Consider the following 23,457-nt stretch of genomic DNA (forward strand, 5'->3'; position numbering starts at 1 on the left):
AGAGTAGTCAAAATCATAGAGACAGAAAGGAGAACGGGGGCTGCTTGGGGCTGAGGGAAGTGGAATGGGACTTACTGTTTAATAGGCACAGAGTTTCCATTTTACAAGATGACAACAGTTCTGGGGCTGGATGGTGGTGATGGTTGTAAAACAGTGTGAATGTTCTTTTTTTAAAAAAATTTATTTATTTATTTGATAGACAGAGATCACAAGTAGGCAGAGAAGCAGGTAGAGAGGGAGAGGAGGAAGCAGGCTCCCCGCTGAGCAGAGATCCCGATGTGGGGCTCGATCCCAGGACCCTGAGATCATGACCTGAGCTGAAGACAGAGGCTTAACCACTGAGCCACCCAGGTGCTCCACAGTGTGAATGTTCTTAATGCCACTTAACAATACACTTAAAAATGGTTAGGATGGTAAATTTTATGGTACATGTATTTTTCCACAATTAAAAAAAAAACTGGAGGAAAAAAGGGAAAAGATTATGTGACTGCCAGGGACTGGGGTGACTGCTAATGGACAAGAGGTCACTTTTTGGGATGGTAGAAATGTTCTGGAGTTCAATGGTGGTGATGACTGCACAGGTTATGAATATACTAAAACCACTATAGTGTTCACTTAATAATGGTGACATTTATAGTATGCGAATTATACTTTTACCAAAAAGAAAAATAAAAGTCTGTTCTCATGTATTCAGGTAAAATTTACACAGAGTAAAAATAATCTTGTTAAGTGTGTAGTTCTAACAGTTTCGACAAACGTATACAGTCACGTAACCGCCATATCAACCAAGATACTGTTACCATGTATTCTAAAATCCCTTTTCTTCTCAAAAAACCCTGGCTTGACTCTACAGTTCTATTCATCTCCATCCTTTTACTTCTCCAATCCTGGTATATGTGGCCTACACCCACTACCCCCTCTTCATTCTCCTGTCTTAACCCGCTATGGTCTAGTTTCCACCATCGTCACTCCACAAGACTGTTCCTTTTCCCAAAGTAGAGTCATTACTCTATCAATGATCCTGCCAATGTCTCAGTGTACTCAATTTGAGTCCTTGCAATGATCTTGGACTCTGCCCTCTCCTTTATATGTCTTACATAGTACGTCACCAAAATCACTTGAACTTTTCTTCACATCTGTCCTATACTTTTCTTCACAGCTACTCTTATTTCAGACATTCATCTCAGACCTATGTTACTCCAAGAGCCTTTAATCCTTCCTTCAATCCATCCTGGGCCCTGTTTCCTGATTTATCAGCTGACGTAATTCATGTAAAGCACCTTAAAAACCATAAAGCAGTATATAGTTATAACATAGTATATCCTTAAGATAGAAGGGTTTCAAGTCATTCCACCATTCAAGAATACACAATGGAGTCTCACTGTCTACGGTATCAGCTACTCTACCCAACAGTCCTGTAAGACAGAAGTTCTCAAACCTTCTCAGTTCGTGGCACCCTTTGTGTCTCAAGTTTTTCACGGCATCCTCAGGTCAAAAGCAATATGTACCAGTTCCAGTTACTAAACAGTTAGGTCCAAACAATTTAATATCGATTTGAAAAAATAATACATATAAATTGAAAAGGAAATTTTTATTTCATTCTTAAACAGCCACAATTACTACTGGGATGGATATGTGTGCATGCCTGTTGGGCAGTGTACCACTGCTCAAACCTTGGAATGAAACGATACGGCTTCCCTCACTTTTTCTTCAATGTTGACTTGCCTATATTACTTTTTATCACAACAACCGCTAAACACCCAGACTTGCAAAGATATGATATAATCAAAAGGAATGCAACAGATTTTGTTATCTGGCAATGGGGTGGTGCTGTAACAAATACCCACAAATGTGGAAGCAGCTTTAGATCTGAGCGGTAGGCAGAGGCTGGAAGAATTTGAGGACCCAGACTGAAATGGCCGAGACTATAGAACCTAGATTCTAGATTGAGCAGATGGTTAGTAGAAATATGGATGTTAAACAGCCATCCCCCTGGTGAGGGCTCATAAGGAAGGAGGGGTGTGGTGGAGAAAATGCAAATTTCCTCAGAATACCTTCATCACTGGGAACCGACCGTTAGCAGAATCACGGATGATAAGATAGGTGCTGCTGCTGAAGGCCCAGGAGGAAATGAGGAACATGCTACTGAGAAATTTGAAGGAACGTGATCCTTGTTACATCGCAGCAGAGAGCTCAGCAGAACTGTGTCCAACAGTTCTGTGGAAAGCAGAACTTGTAAATGGTGACACTGGACATTTAGCTGAGGAGATTTCCAAGCAAAGTGTTGGAAGTGTGGCCTAGTGTCTTCTTGCTGCTTACATAAAAAGGTGGGGAGAAAACAAATATATTGAGAGAGAGCTATTGGACAAAAAGGAACCAGGATTTCATGATTTTGGAAATCCTCAGCCTATCCAGACTGAAGAAGATGCTAAAATTGAGACATTCACTGTCAGGAAAGCCTGCTCTAGAGAAAAAGCCAAGGCTGTGCCTAGAAAACCTTTTGCTAATATCTTGGATCAAAAGGTCAGTGTATTCAGTCACACAAAAAGCTCTTTGAAAAGCTTAAAAATGTGACTCAGATCTTCACAGCCATCTCAGCAGAAGCCAAGAATAGAAATAGGATTATCTAGGAAAGACCCGTCAAGAGCTTTTAGTCTGACTCAACGAATATCCACGACATACGTGGGAGACCCACAAGGGAATTGAGGTTGGCATACTGGCACTCACATTGCCCCACTGGACTGAAGGGATGGAGAGAGTATAACACTGAAAGAAGGCTGGTGGACCTCCAAAACTCTAGAGTCAGGAAACAGGCTGATGAGGCTCCTGAGCTGCACAGACATGCTCCCTTTCCTGAAAAAGTTAAGAGGACTCCAAGGGTGCAGCCATGAGCCCAGAGGGTAGAGCATGAGGTCTGCAGGATGAAGATGCAAGCCCTAGATTTGTCGCAGGACTTGAAATTCAATGGAATTAGTTTGGCTGGACTTTGAAGTGGTTTGAGACCTGTGGCTCCGCTTTCCTTCCATTTTCCTCCGTTTGAGCTGGAATATCTGTAACTGGTATCCTATGCCTGTATCACCATTATATTTTAGAGGGAAATACAAAAACAAATAAAGGACACAGCTGCAGAGGGAGAGGAATTTTGCCACAGGATGCATCAGACCCACATCTGATTTAGATGATGAGATTTGGGGATTGTGAGGTGCTGACATTAAGATGAGGGTTTAGACTTGAGTCACTGTAACAGTTGAGAGTTTGGGGATGTTGGGATGGGGCAAATATATTCTGCAGGTGAGGTATAAGTGGATCTTTGGAGGCCAGGGAGCAGGCTGTGGTAAGTGGAATGATGGTCCTCCAAAGACGCCTATGTCCTAGTCCTGGGAACCTGTGACTGTATCAGGTTACCTGGCAAAGGGGAATTAAGGTTGCAGATGGAATTAAGGTTACTTACTTACCAGTTGACCTTAAAAGAGGGAGACTATCCTGAATTATCCAGTGTAATCACAAGGGGCCTTAAAAGGAGAAGAGTGAAGGGGAAGAGTCAGAAGCAGAGGAGCAGATGTGATGACAGATAGAAGCAAGTCATCGGAGATGTGATGTGAGAGGGACTCCACCCACCACTGATGGCTCTGAAGATGCAGGAAGAGGGCCACGTACAGGCCAAGGAATGCCAGCCCTCTCGAAGTTGGAAACGGCAAGGGAATGGATTCTCCCCTTGAGTCCCCAGGAAGGAATGCAGCCCTGCTAACACCTTAAGTTTAGCATAGTGAGATTTGCATTGGACTTCTAAACTACAGAACTCGAAGACAATAAATGAGCATTGTCTTAAGCGGCGAAGTGAGTAGTGATTTGTTCTAGCAGAAAGAGTAAACAACTTCTAGGATTTATAGGCAGAAGTCAAGTATCACTGTAGTTCCCTCAAAATTTTCAAATATCCTATGAATCCTCTGTGACTTCTTTAAGTGCAGCTTGACATGCTGTTTGGGAACTGTGGCTCTAGGACAGGGCTCAGCATACAGCCTGTAGGCCAAATTCAGGCCATTGCCTGCTTTTGTAAAAAAAACAAAAACAAAACCAAAACACTGTACTGGACACAGTTCATTCCTTTACTTCTTGTCTAGCGCTGCTTTTATAGGACAGCAGAACTGAGCAGTTGTGACAGAGACCATATGGCCCACAAACCCTCAAATACTTATTTCCTGGCCCTTCACAGGAAAAGGATGTCAACTCCTGCTCTAGGAAGACGGCTCTGCTCTATCTAGTAGACTATATTTTCCTTCCCTCTAGCTGTCTCCTCTTAGCCCCACTCCCTATACTCTCAGCATTCTAAGTTCCTGTCATTACTTTAGATCATGCTGTAGCCCCATCCTGGAATTCCCTTCCTCCTGTTTCTAAGTCCTATATCTTTTCAGACAAATCTCAAATCACACCTTCCACCTAAAACCTTCCCTATCTGCTCTATCAGGGCATTTTTTTCCCATACCATATAAGGTTTTGGCTGATGACACGGCCATTTTATTGCTCTCCAAATTGTTTTATGTATGTGACAACTCATTTTTCTTAATTTTTATTTTTTAAATTTCTTTTCAGTGTTCCAGGATTTATTGTTTATGTACTTTTTAAAATTTTTATTTTTTTAATTTCTTTTCAGTGTTCCAGAATTTATTGTTTATGCACCACACCCAGTGCTTCATGCAATTCGTGCCCTTCACAATACCCACCACCAGGCTCACCCAACCTCCCATCCCCGACAATTCATCATTATAAATTGACTGTAAGCTCCTCAAAGACAGCAACCATGTCTTGAATTTCTCTGGAAAATTCCACAAAGCCCAGCCACTGTGCCATGCACCGGGGGGGTGCTCAGTGGTGTTCATTTATTTCTTAAGCTGAAATTCATTCTAAAAATGTTGTCAGTTTGAGCCCTGGTAGTTGCAACTGAAATCTGATATCCACAACTATTAAGAGTGATATTACAGTTGATTTATTTGTAGACATTCCAGCACTGTGATGGCTGGTATCTCTTTTAGCATTTGCAGGTTTTTTTTATTTATAATTATTCTTTAGTATTATCACAGAGCTAGTCTCTATTCAAATATCCTCAAATGTCATGCATTTGCAGTTTTAATATCTATAATACTCAGGATGAATTTCTGATAGCAGACAGCTTTCTCTAATCCCCTTCTCAAAGTTCCCTAATTTTTTTTTTAACTAAACATCTTTTCTTTTACATAAAATACAGTAAAAAAGAATCATGATGCCAGAACTGGAATAAAAGTAATGCAAATTTATTATCCTCAAAAGACTGTATATAGTATAGTATACTAGTTTACTGTTTTTAATAAAATGTGTAGCAGATATTAAGCTACTTGAGGCAAAAATCCTAGATGTTTATAGTCAAATAAACCTACTGTCTATAGACTATCTCTGTTTGAATGCCCTGCAACCACCTCAAGCTCATCGTGCTAAAATGAAACATCACAAGCCAAGGTTTAATATCTCTAAAATTTCAAAAGTAGATGGGGGTGTGTGACAGAGAGGATATAAAAGAATGTTAAGTGATGTTTAGTATCTAATATTTGGATGTCACAAGTCTTAACTATTTGGTTAATCAATAGAAAGTCACTGTTCCTTTCACTCAAGAGAAATAGAATGACTTAGCTCTGAGACTTGTCAAACTGATGTCATTTCTAAACTTTCACCCTCAAGAGTCAAGTTCTACTCAAAGATCTCTGTTCTGGACCAGACTCACATTCAAAAGGCCATTTTACTTATATGGAGGGCAGGCAGTTACCATACCCACTGAGTAGCCCTAGAGATCAAGAACCAATTGCCCTGAATTAATTTAGGGTTGCCATCCAAACAGCTGTCTCTTTTTCAAGCACTAAACCTAAAATTCCTATGGTTTCTGACAAATTGGAGCAGAAGAGTTAACTAATTTTGTTACAGTTTTTTTTTGTGTGTGTGTATGCCAAAAGAGATTTGGGGAAATACTTTCCCCCCACTCTAAAATTTGCTACTGAGGCTTCAAGGAGAGCAGCACCAAATGTCCTCATACCTTCTCTTTCCTTATTCCCAGAACATCACTTGCCCCTTCATGCCTATTCTTCCTGGTCCTTAGAATGTCCCTGCCCTATTTGTCCACCTAGCCAACTCCAATTTCTCCCTCAAGTTTAAGCTCAAATAGGATCTGCTTTGTGATGAATGACTCCTTTAGGTGTATTTAAAGGCTCTTCCCATTTTGCATGTATCCTCCATTGAAGCAATTATTTTATAGGTATGTGAGTTTCTTATTTGCATATATCTCATCCCATTTGTTCACAGACATCAAGGATTCTTACCTTTCATTCTTCTGTCCCTAGTACCTAGCACATTGGAGATATCTCATACTTGATGAAAAAGGAATGAATGACCCATCCCTCCTGAAAAGTTTTACAATAAACTATTTTATCCTGGCTTTATTGATTCCTTTTTTTGTCTTCTAAAAATATCCTTGCTGCTTCAGCCTCAACATCAAGTTCCTTTCTGATTCTTTTCTCATCTCACCTATGAAATCTAGATGCGTCTATGAAAACACATATCTTTCCCGCTGCTTTCCTCTCAATCTGTTCACTGGCTTCAAGAAACTCTTTGGAACAAATTTCAAACTGCGGCTTTTTTCCCCCCAACATATTCGATACCTGCAGATCCTTTCATCCCTTTTCATTAAGATCAATCCCAACTCTTTGTTTCACTACAAGTATTTTAGGAAATGACTCCCATATTCTCTCTGTACTTTTTAAAGGTAAGGTTTATCTCTAGTGGGCGCTCTCTATCAGGTATCAGTAAGTTTTAATTGAAAAGTCAAATCATTTTATCTCTAATCTTGGAAGAGAGATTTGAAGGAGTTCTTAGTTAACTCATCTTGCTGGCTTTTAGAGATGATTTTAGAGGTTTCAGAGAATAGAAGAGAATTTTATCTGAAGAAACTATCAGAAACATGTCAGGCTGGGAGTGACTCACCGGTACTCTTTGGTGTACTCAAAGTCTTGTTTGTTGTAGGCGGGTTTTAAGAAATTGCACTCGATGACTCCAATTACTCCCACACCTTCTCCATGAGTTGGCTTCGAAAAAAATATTAATTTCAACACTTACATTACTGTTGATGGTCTGGAGACATTTCCTTTTTATTTTAGGCAGTTATAGAAAGGTTACATAACATTCAAAGGCAAGGAAAGTACAGCAACATCTAGAGAAATACTCAGAATGTACTTCAACAAACTGCAAGTATTAGACTGAACTGGCACCTTTGACCAATTCTAAGGCAAAGATTTTCAAACTATGATCCATAGAATCTCCAGGATTTTCCAGGGATTAATTGCCATCTCTACTTAATACACACTATTTCTATCTTCATCCGTTTTATATTATGGGATGGCCATAAGATTTCTTTGAACAAAGAATGACAATGCTAAAAAACAGAACAAAACAAAACAAAACAAAATCAAGGCCACGTACTACTGTTCTAGGGAATGGAAACCAAACTTCACGTGAAAAACGATTTTAAGGATGCTGCGGGAACATGACACTCTATTAAAAGAAGTAATTTTTATATACATAGGTTACCGAACAGTTACTAAAAGGAGTCTGACTTGCAGTGGTTTTTAATGGGAAGCTGATACAAGAGATTTTTGGATTTACAAAGTCAGGGTGTAATTAGACTGGCATACAAATATGAGTTGCACATATGATAGAACAAGGAAAAGCAGCACAGGCTGTAAACTAGCTGTCCTGAGTCGTCTTTAACTTTGTCCTACTGTGTAATACAAAGTGTTTTATCATTCTTCATGCTTTAGAAATCTTACCTGTAAAACAGGAATGAATAGGATACTTGTGGACATTACTACTTTAAATTGCCAATAAAACATTAAAGATGATGATATTTACACAGTTGTTTTTAAAGTATTTTCACATACTTTATCCCATTTAAGTCTCTCAACCCTGTAAGCTGTAGTATAGGCAAAGCAGGAATAATTATTACTGTTTTTTCTATTTTACAGGGAAGGAAAGGGATCCTCAGAGAAATTAAACAATGAAGTGAAAGTTACACAGCTTCTACATGGAAAAGTCAGAACTCGAAACCTGGTCATTAACAACTAAATTTTATGCTTCTTCTATGCTTTACAGTCTCCCAATAATTAGAAAGAGCTACCTTAAACACTAATAAACTGATACACACTGCAAAGTTGCTGGTGTTCTAATACTATCTCTTCTCTATGGCTACCTAGAAAACACACTGAGCAAAGCTCCTGGATTGATCAACATCTGTGAAGAATGAGAAGTAGAAACAGCTTTTCAACAAAACACAGCTCACTAGTAACACAGAGTTCCAGGATCAGATTTAACAACTATCATTAAAATGGGAGTAAAAGCCATTCATGAGTCTATTCCGTTTGCAAATTTTAAATCCTCTTCCTCCTCTTTTCAGCTTTTTATGGCAAAGAAACATTAACTACTCACCTTCACCTGGCATCCCACCTTCTCAAAAGACTTTATGAGTCGGTTGTTATGATACATCATCATTCCAAACTGGTTATTATTCTTGCAAGAGAACCCAAAAGTTATTTTCACCTGCTTATTCTGAGAAGAAAATCATTAAGGAGACAAATGCCAGGGGATTTAACAGAGAACCTTCTGTACTATGCTATAACAAAAATCATCCAATACCATGGGACAGAAATCAGTATGACCTTTCTATGGGACATTAAAAAATATGTAGAGTAGTTTAAAAAATATTCTTAATCTGTGACCAAGTAATTCTCTTTCCAGGAATTTATCCTAGAGAAACAGTCAGGAAAGCCCATAAAGGTTAATGAGTTAGAGATTTATCAATTAGTTATGACAGAAAAACAAATAATTCAAATGTCTGACAATGAGGGAATGACTAAAAAAATATTGGTATAGTCAGATGGTCTATTATCTACCTCTTAAAATTGTGTCCTTGAAAAATATTTGGGACCATTAGGAAATGTTCAGAACATAGCAATGATCATTATCTAAAAATATGTATATATAAATACATGCATAGAAAAGAGTGTAGGAAAATACATCAAAATACCATCAGTGGTTTGAAATTCATTAACAATCACAAAACATTCCTTAACCTTTGCTAAGTTGCTCAGTTTGCTGTTGCATAAGACAAGAGTCATAACTAGTACAACACAAATCCACACAATTCCAGTTGATGCTTGAACAGCATGGGTTTGAACTGCACAGATCTACCTGCACCTGGATGTTTTTCAATAAATACATCAGAAAAGTTTTTAGAGATTTGTGACAACTTTTAAAGACTCACAAACTGTGTAGCCCAGAAGTACCAAATAAAATAATAAAAAGTTATTATTCTAAGAATGCAGTATTTAGAATCATACAAAATGTATGTCAACTGTCTATGGTATCAGTTAAGGCCTCCAACCACCAGTAGGCTATCAGTAGTTAAGATTTTGGGGAGTCAAAAGTTATACCAGATTTCGACTGTGTAGGAGGTAGGTGCCCTAACTACCCCTGCCCCCGCACTGTTCAAGAATCAACTGTATAAGCAATAAGGTAAGCCCTGCTAATCATACAAAACACAATGAAAGCAAAAGCACCAAGAACAAAAATCAGTTTTAGAGTTAAAAGGACAATGAATCGTCCTGTTGCAATATGTCTCATGAGAAGAAGTGAACAAGCTTGGATAGATGAAATAGAGCGAATTATGATATGTAAAAAATGAATATAATGTGTTTTTAGCAAGTCCTATTTGATTTAAAAAGCAAGGTAAGAGAGGGAGAAAGACAAAGGGGGAGACAGAGAAACTGAAATTTTCATTAAAACAAATATAAAGAAATCTTCACATCCAAATGAGTTAAAAATTATTTGTTACTGACTCAAAAAATGATCTCCATTGTCCCCTCTACATAATAAGCTACTTGCATCAAATCCATGTAACAAATGTGTCAGGTATGATACAAAGGCATCATACAAGTGGGTACATAACACAGTAATGTTTGGCTCAGAAAACATGTTCTGGGCTCCAGAAGTTCCAATCAAACCTCAGATAAGACCCTATTCCAATGAAAAAGCAGGACAAACTCCCCAAAACAAACCAAAACTCTATACCATAAAATCAACATTTTTAGAGATATGACAAATTCTTCTGTTGCAGGCTTTTAAAATCCTAAATCATGGTGGGAGCACATTGGGGTAGGAGGTTCCCTACCCCAAATTAGTATAAGGAAAGAGGACAAGAAGACAAAAGAGGACTTTGATAACTGAGGAATAAGTAAGTCAACATCAGTGATCTCATCCCTTAGTGACCTTGGGGGAAATTTTATCAGGAATTTCATTTCACTCATGCCTATAGTGAATTTGTTTAACCCAAATTCTAGTAGGGGAAGGTAACTAGTCTTATAGGAAGGAGGTTTGAAGTATGTATCAAATGCACTGCTGTTGAAAAAAAAATGGGGTGCCTGGGGGGCTCAGTCTGTTAAGCCTCTGACTTGTGATTTCAGCCCAGCTATGAATCTCGAGCGTTATGAGACTGAGCGTGCTTGGGGAATTCCTGCTCAGCAGGGGGTTTGCTTGAGATTCTCTCTCTCCTTCTCTCCCCCACCCTCCATGTGTGCATCTCTCTCTCTCTCAAACAAATAAATCTTTAAAGAATAAAGAAGAAAACAAAAACAACCCCAAATCGGAATCATCTGGCACCCCCCACTCCCAGCCCAAGATAAACCAAGACTTAGTTATGGTTCCAACCAATCCCAGGAGTATGACCTTTCAATAGTCAATAGGAAATTTCCTGATCAGCACTATGTACATGATAAAAAACCTGCTGTTCCTTCTCCCACAAAAAGAAGCCAGCCTGGCCTAAAAGAATCCGTTCTTTTCTTTTGCTACCAACTTTTTGTCCCACTCTATAAATACCTTTCATTTTGTACAGCTTCTGGGAACATCTCTTAATTGCTAGATGGGATACTGCCCTAATCACTAATCACTTAATAAAGCCAATTAGATCTTCAAATTTACTCAGGAGAATTTTGTTTTTGAACAATGCATAGGAGTTGCTCTGATAGAAACCCACAAAAGAAAAAAGCTGGAGGCAGAAGTGTGGTATCCCCTGAAACAGCAGTTAGAAAGCACTTCTTTAAAACCAGCTCTGTGAAACCTAGGACACTCAGATCCTAGCCTACATACAGTGATATTACAACTAATTTACCTACACATGTAACAAAGCTAGCTCTGGATTTGTTAACATGGACTTTTGTAGTAGAGAATTTATGTGTTCCCAAAACAGGAGAAAATCAATTGACCTAGGAGTAAGGACTTACACAGCTTTTTAAAAAGGGAACAACAATTTCTCATTTTTGGTCGAGGAAGAAGGACAAAGCAAACTAGATAATGCCTTTGATAAAGCAAATCGAGTGTGAACATGTTTCTTGGGCCAGGAGCTGTGCTTAATTACTAGAAAATAAAGTATAAAAGCAGCTTTTCACAACCACTTAGGAGTTCCCCCCCTTTCAAAAAGACTTTATTTTGCCCCCAAAGCCATCAACAGAGAGGGACCTCACTTCCATAGTACAACTTAAGATTTTTCTCAAGCATCTAAAATCCATTCTCACTGCAATGGAGATAGAAGTGAAAATCAGTAATTACTCCTTTGAGTGGCTGCCATTATGACAAGTACCAGGAAATCCATGTCAAACCTGATGAAGGTTTACCTCGCCTTAGAAAATCAACCTTTGATTTCTACTCCTAACTTCCACCAATGTAAGTCTGGACTTGTTACAACAACAATCATACCATGCCCAAAAGATTAGCAAGTTCTAGTCCATATTTGCTTATTTCAATCAATGTAATATGTAACAAAATTCCAGTACAAACCAAACAGCGTGGATCATTCCTTATTGAAGAGGTTCTCAAACCTGGCTATTCATTAGAATTAGATGACAATTTAAAAATAAATATGTCCTATTAAAAAAAGAGATTTCAGAATCTACTGAAACAGAAGCTCCAAAATTTCAGGATGCTGTATGATTCTAACAATTTCCAAGTGATTTCTGATGAAACTGATACATCAACTGCCTTTGAGAAATATTTTCAACAACAAGAAAGAAATACCTTCTCAAAGAATGTACAGTAGGGACGCCTGGTTGGCTTAGTCAGTTAAGCATCCAGCTCTTGATTTCACTTCAGGTCATGATCTCAGGATCGTGACATGGAGCCCCATGTTGGGTTCCATGTGGAGCCTGCTTAAGGTTCTCTTTTTTCCCTCTCCCTCTGCCCCTCCTCCCTGTTCTCTCTCTCTCTCTCAAAAAAAAAAAAAATTAGAACATACTGTAATAGGGTTTATATTATAACACACATTTTTCAATTGGAAAAAAGAAAGTTTTTTGTTTCCCTATGCCAACTTAGAAATCTAATCCTGGAATGAGGAGGTCAGCTTCATGTAGTTGTAAGGATACTGTGAAGGTAGGTTTATATAAATCATATCCTACATTGGCCAGGCTCTTGGCAATCATCTGGGTGGTCACCTTCTTTTGACGTAGAAAAATTTTCATTCGTGGCTTCATATACAGAATGCCACAAAATGCCTATGAAACAGTGAAGGGAAAATTATTATATGACATTGTCAGTTCTATTGACATTCTCATAAAACACTATTAGTGACTGAGATCTATTCCAGGCAAAGATCTCGCTTAGTTTCTATACCTTGCTATGTCAACTACTGCATGAAAATGCTAGTGACTACATCAGCTCTAGCAGAGACAGTGAAAAGGAATCCTAGCAGAGGGCTAAAAGTTTGTCATCTTTATCTAACTAAAGTGAGACCTTGTTCTACAATATTTTCATAGTACAAGACATCTTACCTCTCATTGTTGAAGAAAAATCACTCTTACTCACCCGTAAAGAATACTCTGTTTCTGGCAGCTCACAAGTAACACCACCAGTCTCTTTTTCTTCTGTGCCAAAGTCTGATACCAGGATGTCATATTGATCTGTATCAAAGTCCAACTCAGACTTTCCATCTTTATTTCTGGGTAAAAGAGACAAGTACCAATCTAACAAATACTGGCTCCAAAGGACAAAAATGCACTAGGAACCCAAGAGAAAAGAAACAATATGAGCCAAAACTCAGACACCTATTTCTTTCCCTGACTATCAGTGCAAAGGAACTAAAAATTACTTGGTTTGAAGATCACACAATATTTAGAGGTATTCCCAGTCTAAACAAATTGACTATGTTTCATAGAAGTAGTGATGCCAGTACAGAAGAAAAGGAGAAAAAAAGGGGAAGGTGGAAATATCTGATCCGATAAATGGATGTCAGCTACCCTCACAGTGGGATCTGAAAATAGGTCCCAACTTCTGGGTATTGCTGAGTAGGTCATTCAGCAGAATCTTCTCCAACTGAATAAATAGAGGAATGAATCAAAACCTCTTCTGATTTCAGCAATGGTATAAGGACTAATGAAATATCAAGATTCCCCAGATCTAATCCTATTTCTTAGAGGGGAAAAAAAGGTTGCTATAGAAATAGCATGTATCTGCTAGTCCTCTGGAATATCATTTTTGAATTATCATTTAACTATAAAAGTACTCATATTCCTTTCATAAGGGTCTTTCTTCTTCTCATCTTCTTTTTGGGCCACTTAGCTCTGATCCACTCCAAGACTCCGCATTAGATCACTAACAACTGTCAGGGTAAGAAGGCAAGACCCATCTTTGTTCCTGGGAAAAACGCAAAACAAATGATGGGCTATAGAGAAAACATATATATCAGTTCCCCAAGTTTGTTCCATGGAATCATAGTTCCCCCAAATACTCTTAAATAAGAAACAAGTAATAAGGGTTGTATGACTGAATAAAATTGAGAAATAATTCCTGGCCCTCAGGGCCACCTCAAGCTCTATCGATAGCACACCCCCAGCCCCCCCGCCCACACACACACTCCAGGCTCCAAAGGCTCAGAGCTGTGGTGTTGAAAATGTAGCTCCAGGGCTGGACCAGAGCCATTATGGTCTATATGAAGCCCACCTCACTATAATAGTATATTCTGAAATTTCCAGGATATTCCAGATTCTTGCTACCTCACTCCACTCTCACATACTTTGAGGTGGTTTCCTGTCCTCCCTGTTCCTCACCATTCACCATTCAAGGAAAAGGGGTCTGGAGAAATTATTTTTTTTGAAACTTGGAAATACCACATTCTATATTGCTCTCTTAAACATTTTCAATGCAGATTGAAATAACATTAGCATATGAAAGCCTTTGAGAAGTCCTGCAATAAAGTAACAAGGTAAATTTTGTTTAAGCCAGTTTCCTCTGTTATTTGACCATGAAAACTTTTATTCACATAACACCTAATACCATATAACTTCAAAACAATGTACAAAGAAAAAATTCTGCCTAATATGTCTGAGTCACTGAGAACACCACAGGAAAATGATCCTTTATAATATAAATTACATTACTTGAGATTTTTCCCAGTAGGACACAGAAGGATCTAAATTACCAATGTGTAAAACAAAAAACAAAAATACCTCCTTAGGTTCTTCTTTTTAACTCAAAGTACTCTGTATAAACCAGCAAAGTTTTTATATCATTTTACCCAGTTAAGAAATGAGGCAAAATACTTCACCCAAGGAGAAAAAGAATGAATATATCTGATACCCTGTTCTACTAAAGATACTGTTATCTTCTCTTTTATATAAAAGATCTCTAGATTTTTGTGGACACTGTTAAAGGTATTCCACTTGACAGAAGATTAAACAAATGACGACATATCCTAGAGTATTTCTAGATGGTTTTATTAGTTCTAAACGTATGATGTGAAGCCAGCCTCATTATAGTGCAAATTTATGTGCTTCAAAGATTTTCACACTTCTAATCTAGCTACTCTGAAAGCACAACTAAGAAGTTCTTATTTTAAAGATCATGTTGTTGTGCTTTGTTATTCTAATTTGTTTTTCTCATACTTCATCTCCATTGTCAAATACGTAAAATAACTATCATTATCTTATCTCCATGAATATAAGATATTCATAATGGATTCTGAAGATCTTAGAATAATGTCAAACTGTTTTGATTATTTGTGGCAACAGCCTCAGGATACACATGTCTATTTTTTCAAGCTCCACATTTTACCAGTAAGAACCACTTTCTCAAACAGGAGCTGTGGTTCCAAGGAAATTAAGGAAAGCTATGAAATGAGACACAAATACGTATCAAATTTATCCACTCTGCTTTTCTTAAGAGATTTCTGAAAATGTCCTTCATCGTACTACTTCTGCTTACTTGAATCTATCATCCTTGAGATACTATACCTGCGGATGTTCCAAATGAGTACACGAGTGCCTTTTTTGCCTGGGATGGCATCAAACTGGGAAAGCAGGTCATTTTCACTGTTGAAAATTGAATAGTTCAAGATGGCTTCTAGGCTGGGCAAGGAATCCTCAGTAATAATCATTTTTTGTAAAACCAAATGCAGTCAAAGAAAAATTAATATCTTAAAAGGATGCTGTCAATTAGTAAGATCTGCCTTTTGGGTTGTATCTTTAGACAAAATATAGACACACAGTCAGAAGCACGGGCAGTATTGCTGCAGAAGGAAAGGGGGAAAATGGAGAAAGGCTGCAGGGACAAAACACCAAAGTCAGTTACCCCTATAGACTACAGCTTCAAAGACACAGTGTAAACAAAGGCTATTTAAGAAACAGATCAAAGGCTGAATTTTTAGCCTCTTTGGAAGCAATGAGTTCAAACCTGGCTGCTGTGCTGCTTCGGTCAAGACAACCTGTGGTCTAACAGAAACAACAGCTTGTCTTAGTTGTAGGGAAACAAGCCATTCTTCCATCAGATAAGCTGGTGAATAGTATGTATTTCAAAACAATGGACATTTCAATACAATAAAAAACACATCTAAGCTTCTGTCAATGGCACATTTATTTTTAAAAGTATTTCATATGGTGAAATTCCAGGTAAATTTAAGACCCTTGAATAACTCTTTAAATATGAAAACTTTTGATACCAGGATTTGATCTAAAGACAAGAGCTTTCTATCATAATAGTCATATCAGGCCCATTTTAACCAACATTCACCATTTCCAGAAAGGATATTGTTTTGCTGGTTGAATGGAACAATTGGTACAATAACTGCCTGGGCCTGGACACATTCCAGATAGGTCTGTGACAGGAGTCCAACAGTGAGAGTACCCCCATTCTTGGTGAAGACGAGAGCATCCTTTCCTAGCCGCATGGAACCTGACTTGAAACCATTACCAAAGACCCCGATGGGACACTGGCTCTTCTTTATTACTTTATCTGTAAAGCCAAAGCTGTAATTAAACAAGAAAAAAAGAAATCAGAAAAAAAAAAAAGAAACCAGAAAGGTAAAAAGCATCCTAAGACAGGCTGACAGGCAGAATGGCTTATGAATAAAACACACTTATAAAAAGTCACTCCTTCTTTTTTCCTTTTGGTACCTCTGGGCAAAACTATTAAGTGAAAACCATAGGAAGTTACTATGATGTAATAGCCCAGATTCTCCTATGTAGCTGGTGTGTGTACACACAGTCATACTTGACAAATGTCAAGATGGCCTACTTCTTGCTGTCTAACAGAACTGGAGGAGGCGGTGGGCAGCTGCCTTTCTTATCTAGACACAATGGTTCTGACTGCTAATAGTGAAGTTAGGGTAGGGTGAAAAGGGCAGTTAGCTCAGAGTGTGCCCAAATGTGGGTCACAAAAGGAACTGATAGCAGTGCTGGTCAGAAGTATGAGATCTAGATCACCCTCTAGAATCTGAAAAGCCAGGGGCTATATATCTTAACAATTTCAACCCTCCACCAAAAGGATAACCCTTCCAATTCTTAACCTCTGCTCCATCTGCTGGGACAGTTCATTGGAATGTGGTCAAGGGATAAAAATAGGTAGGTCCACCACTGAGTATCAGCAGGCAGCTGCAGAATGAGGTCTCTCTTGTTTTATTTGGGACTTACACTGTGTCACCTCAACAATGTCTGCAGCCAGATACTTTCCCTTGTTTAGAGACCCCATTCAAACACAAAACAGAATAACAGAACCAAAAAAAAAAAAAAAAAAAAAGATGGACATCTAGGTTCTTTCCATAGTTTGGCTATTGTGGACATTGCTGCTATAAACATTCGGGTGCACGTGCCCCTTTGGATCACTACGTTTGTATCTTTAGGGTAAATACCCAATAGTGCAATTGCTGGATCATAGGGTAGTTCTATTTTCAACATTTTGAGGAACCTCCATGCTGTTTTCCAGAGTGGCTGTACCATCTTGCATTCCCAAGGGGGTGGGATTATGGACATTGGGGAGGGTATGTGCTTTGGTGAGTGCTGTGAAGTGTGTAAACCTGGTGATTCACAGACCTGTACCCCTGGGGATAAAAATATATGTTTATAAAAAATAAAAATTATAAAAAAAAAGAAAAGAAAAAATGAAAAATACGAAATCCAGAAAATGATGACTGACTTCCTCACGGTCTTCTCTCAACATAAATAAAACTAATTTTAAGGACTGCTTCTCTCCAGACAAAGTATACAATGCCATACACTATCACTTGTTCAATAAATATTTACTGAGTCTCTACTATGTGCTGCGTATTGTACTCAGCACTGGAGACACAACTGTTAAATAACAACAGAAAAAGATGTGATTTTTGCCTTCATGTATTACAGATTAGATGCTTCTCCAATATCAATAAAACAGAAAGTCTATCTGGCACAGCTGAGTGGCTTGGCCTCGGCTCTTTGGAGAAGGTCTGAGATGCCTGGTTTCTACTTCCTGAAGGCTGTGGCTTATGCTTACTCCCTAAGAAAAAAGGACCACCTTTAAATTTTCCATTAAAAGTGCTACACAATAAAACCATTATGTCCTTCTAGACACTTCCTAGGAGCTTTGTACATCCTAAATAAGTCTAACCACAGTAAAAGGTAATTTCTAGGGCAGCAGTTCCTTGGAAAATACCAAAAGATCATTGAGTTTCTGCCATCTATGGGCCTCAGTAACCCAGGAAATAAACTTATGGAAGCTGGTGAAATTCAGGCATTCCTAATCCTCTTGTGTAAGAAGTGCCTAAAAAAGATGGAGTCATTAGGAAGATTAAATTATCTGAACAGTATATTTTAAATTATAAAGTAGCATTTAAACCTTAATTTTAAACTAACTCTAGAAGTCATTCTGAGACTATCCTGGGCTTTCCTTTCCCTCTACATCAGATCAAATGTTTTATCTGAAACTCAGGGCTCCTCATAAACAGTAATTCCGAAAATACAAAAATCCAATGAAAACAAAATTAAGAAGGAAAAGTCCATCATTAAATTCCTTTAAACTCCACAATGAATTTTCTTTAGCTTTTGGGGATAGTGTGAGGTAGCTAGTCTAAATGTCCAGCTGCCTTTCTCCACGAGAAATAAATCTATATGGTTACGTGGACTTAAACCACCTCTAGTGCCACACAAGCTTCAATTTGGTGCTTAAGGGAAAGTGGTGAAAACAGGAAGAATCTATTCAATCCCCTTAAGTTCCCAGCCATTCCTGACTCTCCTGCCATCTAACCCCTCTTCTTCCTTTTATAAGAAGTATAAATCCTCCTGGTGTTATTTATTTGGAGAGACGTGATGACTATATTAGGCTGAGAAGACAAGTAATAGCTCAGGGTCAGAACCAGAAATGAAAAAGGATAAGAAAAATAAGAAGGGAGGAGCCGAAGTTCTAGATTTTGTTGTTGTTATGTTCCAGTTAACCTATCACATCCATGTGTTCTTTTATTCCATCTATATTCCCATGTTAGGTATTCCATTTAACTCAAAACTGTGGAACGGATGCCAGATCCCAGTCAAACAAAAGCCCTCACAATGAAGAACAGAATCGTATGGATGCATTTTATATAGTTTTGTGTAGCTCACTAATTTTCCAGAGATCTCTTGGCTTAGACAGGTGGCTTCCCTAAGGTAAATCCTGTTCTAACATTTCATGTAAGAGACGGCAGTCTTTACACACTGGGGGAGGAGGGCTGAATACCAACTCTCTGAGTGGAATGTGGGGAGACAGCAGCTTGCTCCCGAGATCCTTAAAATGTCAAGATTCTAGAATCTAAGGAGATCAATTTAAATTGGGACTCTGACCAATGAAACATACCTCAGTGAACCTGCGAACACAGGAGGGCAGGCAGTGCTGTTTCCTAGATATACTGGTGATGTAATATGGAACATAAAACGGTGGAACACTGCTAAACACAGTTATTCTCTGGCTGTTGTTTTAGAAGAACAGACCTACTAGGAAATGCACTTCTGAGCAGAGGTGGCAAATACCTTTAATCCAAGGATCTGTGGCTCTTTTTAATCCCAGACCTTTGAAAGAGGTTTTCTACCTTGTGGAAAAAGGCAGCTGGACATTTAGACTAGCTGCCTCACACTATCCCCAAAAGCTAAAGAGAACTCATTGTGGACTTTGAAGGAATTTAATGATAGGCTTTTCCTTCTTAATTTGATTTTCATTGGGATTCTGTATTTATGGGAGAAACTTGCTGCAGTTAGAGAACTATTTTACTAGCCTGGAAATAGGAAGAGTAGCATGAAAGGTTGGAAAATGTAGATGGGGTTATTACAAATGTTTTTGGTGAAGTAGAATTTCAGTGGGCTTAGTCATTTTGCATAATTACCTCTATAATTATACAAATCCAGAAAAATGAACATACTTAATTTTCAAGGCTACCACTAAAGTTCAATTATTTATAATGAAATTATGGTAACTGGAATCCATGGTCAGGAGTTAGGATTGGACTAAATGAACTTTTAAATAAATGGGACCTTCTAGCTCATTCAAATTTGTTTTAAGATATGACCATAAATAAAATCTGGTATATATACTATACATTAATCCAAGACTCATTAAAAATTTTCTAAAATTAATTTTGCAGTATGAAGAACAATTGCCCAGCTCAAATTAGTGGTAAAGATACTTGGTATGATAATGCCAAGAAAACACTACAGCTAAGTAATTTTCTGCCTGGTTTGGCTATTTTGTTCTTTGGGGAGGGAACAAAATTACAAACACATAATACTCATCCTTTGTATTTCAATTCAAATGCCCCGTCTTTGGGGGATCTTTTTTTGACTCCCTAGACTAGGATAGATCCCTTCACTATATACTTTCATAGAAACTTTCTTCATAGCACTTACCACTAAGTGAGATAACCTATTTAGTTGTATTACTAGTCAATTCTATTCTGTCCTTCTCACTAAACCGTCAGCCCCTTGAGAGCAGGGATCTCTATCTGGTTTACCACTTTATCTCCAGTGACTGTCACACAGGTGCTCAGTAAAAATTTCTTGAATGAATCAGGAACAAAAACTGTTGTGATTATTTTGAAACCATCCTCCTCCTTTCTCTTGCCTTGTTTCAAGGATGTAGTTACACAGAACAAATGGAAGGCACGAAGAGTGGCTGGGCCCACTATCAGACACCCATGGCACTGGGACAAAGTGTGGTGGGAAGGATTTATTAAAGAAATAAATGATTTTAGGGGAAAAATAAATATATACCTAATTAGACATACCAATATTTTGGTTCCACCTAAAATTTTATTTTTTAATATAAAACACCAACTCAAAGAGCTAAAAACAATGCTATAAATTAAAAGATAGGGCCAATTCCATACCTTCACCAACATACTGGCCACATCCCTATCTCACCTCTAGAAGATTTCCTCAAACATTCTTCTAATCATTCATAGACTGCTGAATGGTAAAACATAACAATTTCATTGGTTAATGCCCAAATTTCATTTCTTTTCTTTGATGGATCAGATGGATTTCCCTATAAACAGGGTTATAGAATTAGAATATCTTGAAAGAGACTACAACCAAATGAATGTTTTCCATTTTTATAGTTCGGAGCCCTCTCCCTCCTCCACAGAACCCCTCTTCCATTGTTACTCATACTTCACACACTAGTTCAGGAAGCCACGTGGAGAGTAATTAACCTCATCTGCTAAAAAAAAGAAGAGAGAAGGACTTGAGGAAGCACTCATCTTTTACTGAGTGATATGTGAAGATAATCAAGTACAAACTAACACTCTCAACTACAAACGTTTTTAAAGTAATTAAATGAACTGAGAGTGGCAAAAGAAATCTCTATCACCAACTTCAGCAGTTAAAAGAGAAAATTCCTGAATTTTGCCTCCTACTGCAAAACCTTTCAAAGATTATGTGTATGAATGTCTTCTATTTATCTTTCATGGGCCTTTATTATACCCAGGCATATTCATGGTCCTAATACACAAATCATCCCGACTGCAATACTTCTGATCAAAGAATGAGTTCAGGCTAATAAAATTAGGAGGTGATCTCAGGTCAGTGAAGGCCTTCAGGTCTTTACACTTGCTATTCTCTGCCTGAACTCTCAACCCCTTGCCCCTTGCTCCTTTACCTCGTTAAATTCTACTACTCACCCTCGGATATCTGTTTAAGTATCACTTCCTCTAAGAGGCTTTGACTGACTTCCTGAATCAGATTTCGTTCCCCTGCTGGTCTATCCCATGGCAACCTATGCTTTTCTAGTGTGCTTACCATTTTTTATTATGATTACTGCTCACTGTCAGACTTGCCAACTAAACTGTAAGTTCTATGAGGGCAAGAAGAGTGTCTACTGCATCATCAGTGCCCTGACACATAATATATGTGCAATAAATATTTGCTGAGTGAATAAAGGGAAAGGGAAATACTAAAGAAAATTATGAAGCCCTAGGTAGAGTTCGTGAACTCAAGACAAGAGAACAAGAAAGAAGAAATTTTTACCTGAGCATTCGGTGTAGTTTATGAGGTGTCATTCCACATCCATCATCAGTAAAGGTCAAACAAGATTTATTCTTGACCTCCTCAACATCTATAAAGACCGTCCTGGCAGATACATCTGGATCTACAGCATTATCTGCAAAAGGTAGAAATCTGTGATATTAGATCCCCTTTTCTCATATTTCAGTAAAATCTCTAGTTCAGTGCCCCAAGACAAAGAAACTGGCCTTTATTCCCTTCAGGTGGATGTCCCCAAAGGTGGGTGGGGAGCTTTGATGGTAGTGTACTTACTGGGTTATTAGGAACAATAGGTAATGATGGCAGATGGAGTTATAAAGCTGATTTCTAGATTTTATATAACGACTGAGCTGTAACCTGCCTTTCTCCCTTCATATTTCAGGGTCTGTGGGAAAAATAACTCCTCTACACAAAGCATTTTGCTCCATTTTCATCTTATTACTTCTTTCTAGTCTTTCAGCCACTTCACTGCTCTTAAACACATACAGGAGAGGGGGGCTATGGAGAAGAGTTAAATCTGCAATTTTGGTGCACACTGCACACATCGCAGTGCATCTGTAAACATTTTCTTTTCTTTTTTTTCTACATCACCTTCTCTGTTAAAGAACACAGACATTATCACCATACCTGTTTGTGGCCTGAGAGGCACTGAGTTAGCAGTTCAAACCGAAACATTTAATTGGTGGTGGTGGGGGGGGTGTCCCAATAAATGCTAATAAGCATGCTTACAGAGAGGGCGGCATTCTACCTAAGTACACTGTCATAGTCTTAAAGGTGACACTGTCCCCCCTCATTAAATAGAGAAGGTGGAATCAAAGCAGAAAAAGAAAAAAAAAAAACCTGTAGGTAAAGTTACATGATTCCTCCTGAGTTCCATCTTCATAACGGGCTTTATCACTCTGAAGTCACCAGATAGAACCAATTCTAACATCTGGGCAAAGCTCACAACTGTCCGGGGGTACCAATGTCTAGTAGCCACATCTTTGTGCTCCAGACTCGAGGTCACACAAGTGTCAGTCACGGACACATGGACGGCAACAGCCTCATCAGGACTTGCTGGCCTGAATGAGAGGGCAGTTTGAACCACATGTCAGATGGGTTCCCTGAGCACTCCTGTCCCTACTAGCTCTTTAATCAGACAGAGACCTTCACTTTCACCCCCTTTCCCTTCCTCTGGCATCCTAGACTACCTTACTGATACCACATGGCTGGGCTGAGAGAGCACGAGGTGGGGTTCTGGCTATGTACTTGTCCCACCGCCACTGTTCAAATCATGGTATTTCTCCACTGGGAACACCCCTTACAAGCAAGAGAAATATTACTCACATTCAAAATATAATCCGCATTTTCAGTTACAACTACTTGGGAAGTGTGGAATGTCCAGCAATGAAAATAAGACATGGATTGATTTCAAGGGCCATAGTGGTGTTGCCCGTGTCCATTGATAAAATCCTCACTGACTGTAAGCCCAACAAGTCTTAACAGCAGTAAACCATTACCAAGAGCTCCAAAAGGGAATTAAGAGGTCTGAGAGGGTCGATCTTTAAGAACTAGGTGGGGCCAAAGCCCTGTATCATGTGGCAAATCAAGTGGG

The 23,457-nt window shown here is 38.5% G+C and overlaps 1 protein-coding gene across 4 annotated transcripts in view; it reads right to left on the reverse strand.

The window, feature by feature from the left end:
• The window catches only part of MORC4 (MORC family CW-type zinc finger 4), a 52,496-nt gene that overhangs the window by 24,188 nt on the left and 4,851 nt on the right, over positions 1-23,457 (reverse strand). For 3 of the 4 annotated variants that reach the window (XM_059157460.1, XM_059157458.1, XM_059157461.1), the window contains 7 exons: positions 21,849-21,981; positions 16,137-16,355; positions 15,345-15,491; positions 12,922-13,054; positions 12,483-12,611; positions 8,500-8,619; positions 7,003-7,103 (listed from right to left, as the gene is read on the reverse strand). In XM_059157460.1, coding sequence (XP_059013443.1) covers positions 7,003-7,103; positions 8,500-8,619; positions 12,483-12,611; positions 12,922-13,054; positions 15,345-15,491; positions 16,137-16,355; positions 21,849-21,981 — 982 coding nt within the window. Of the gene's footprint in view, positions 1-7,002; positions 7,104-8,499; positions 8,620-12,482; positions 12,612-12,921; positions 13,055-15,344; positions 15,492-16,136; positions 16,356-21,848; positions 21,982-22,703; positions 22,810-23,457 lie in introns of those variants that run through there. The other variant, XM_059157459.1, reaches the window with a different exon arrangement.

This window comes from Mustela lutreola, chromosome X, assembly GCF_030435805.1.
Source record: "Mustela lutreola isolate mMusLut2 chromosome X, mMusLut2.pri, whole genome shotgun sequence".
In the NCBI taxonomy this organism is placed as follows: domain Eukaryota; kingdom Metazoa; phylum Chordata; class Mammalia; order Carnivora; family Mustelidae; genus Mustela; species Mustela lutreola.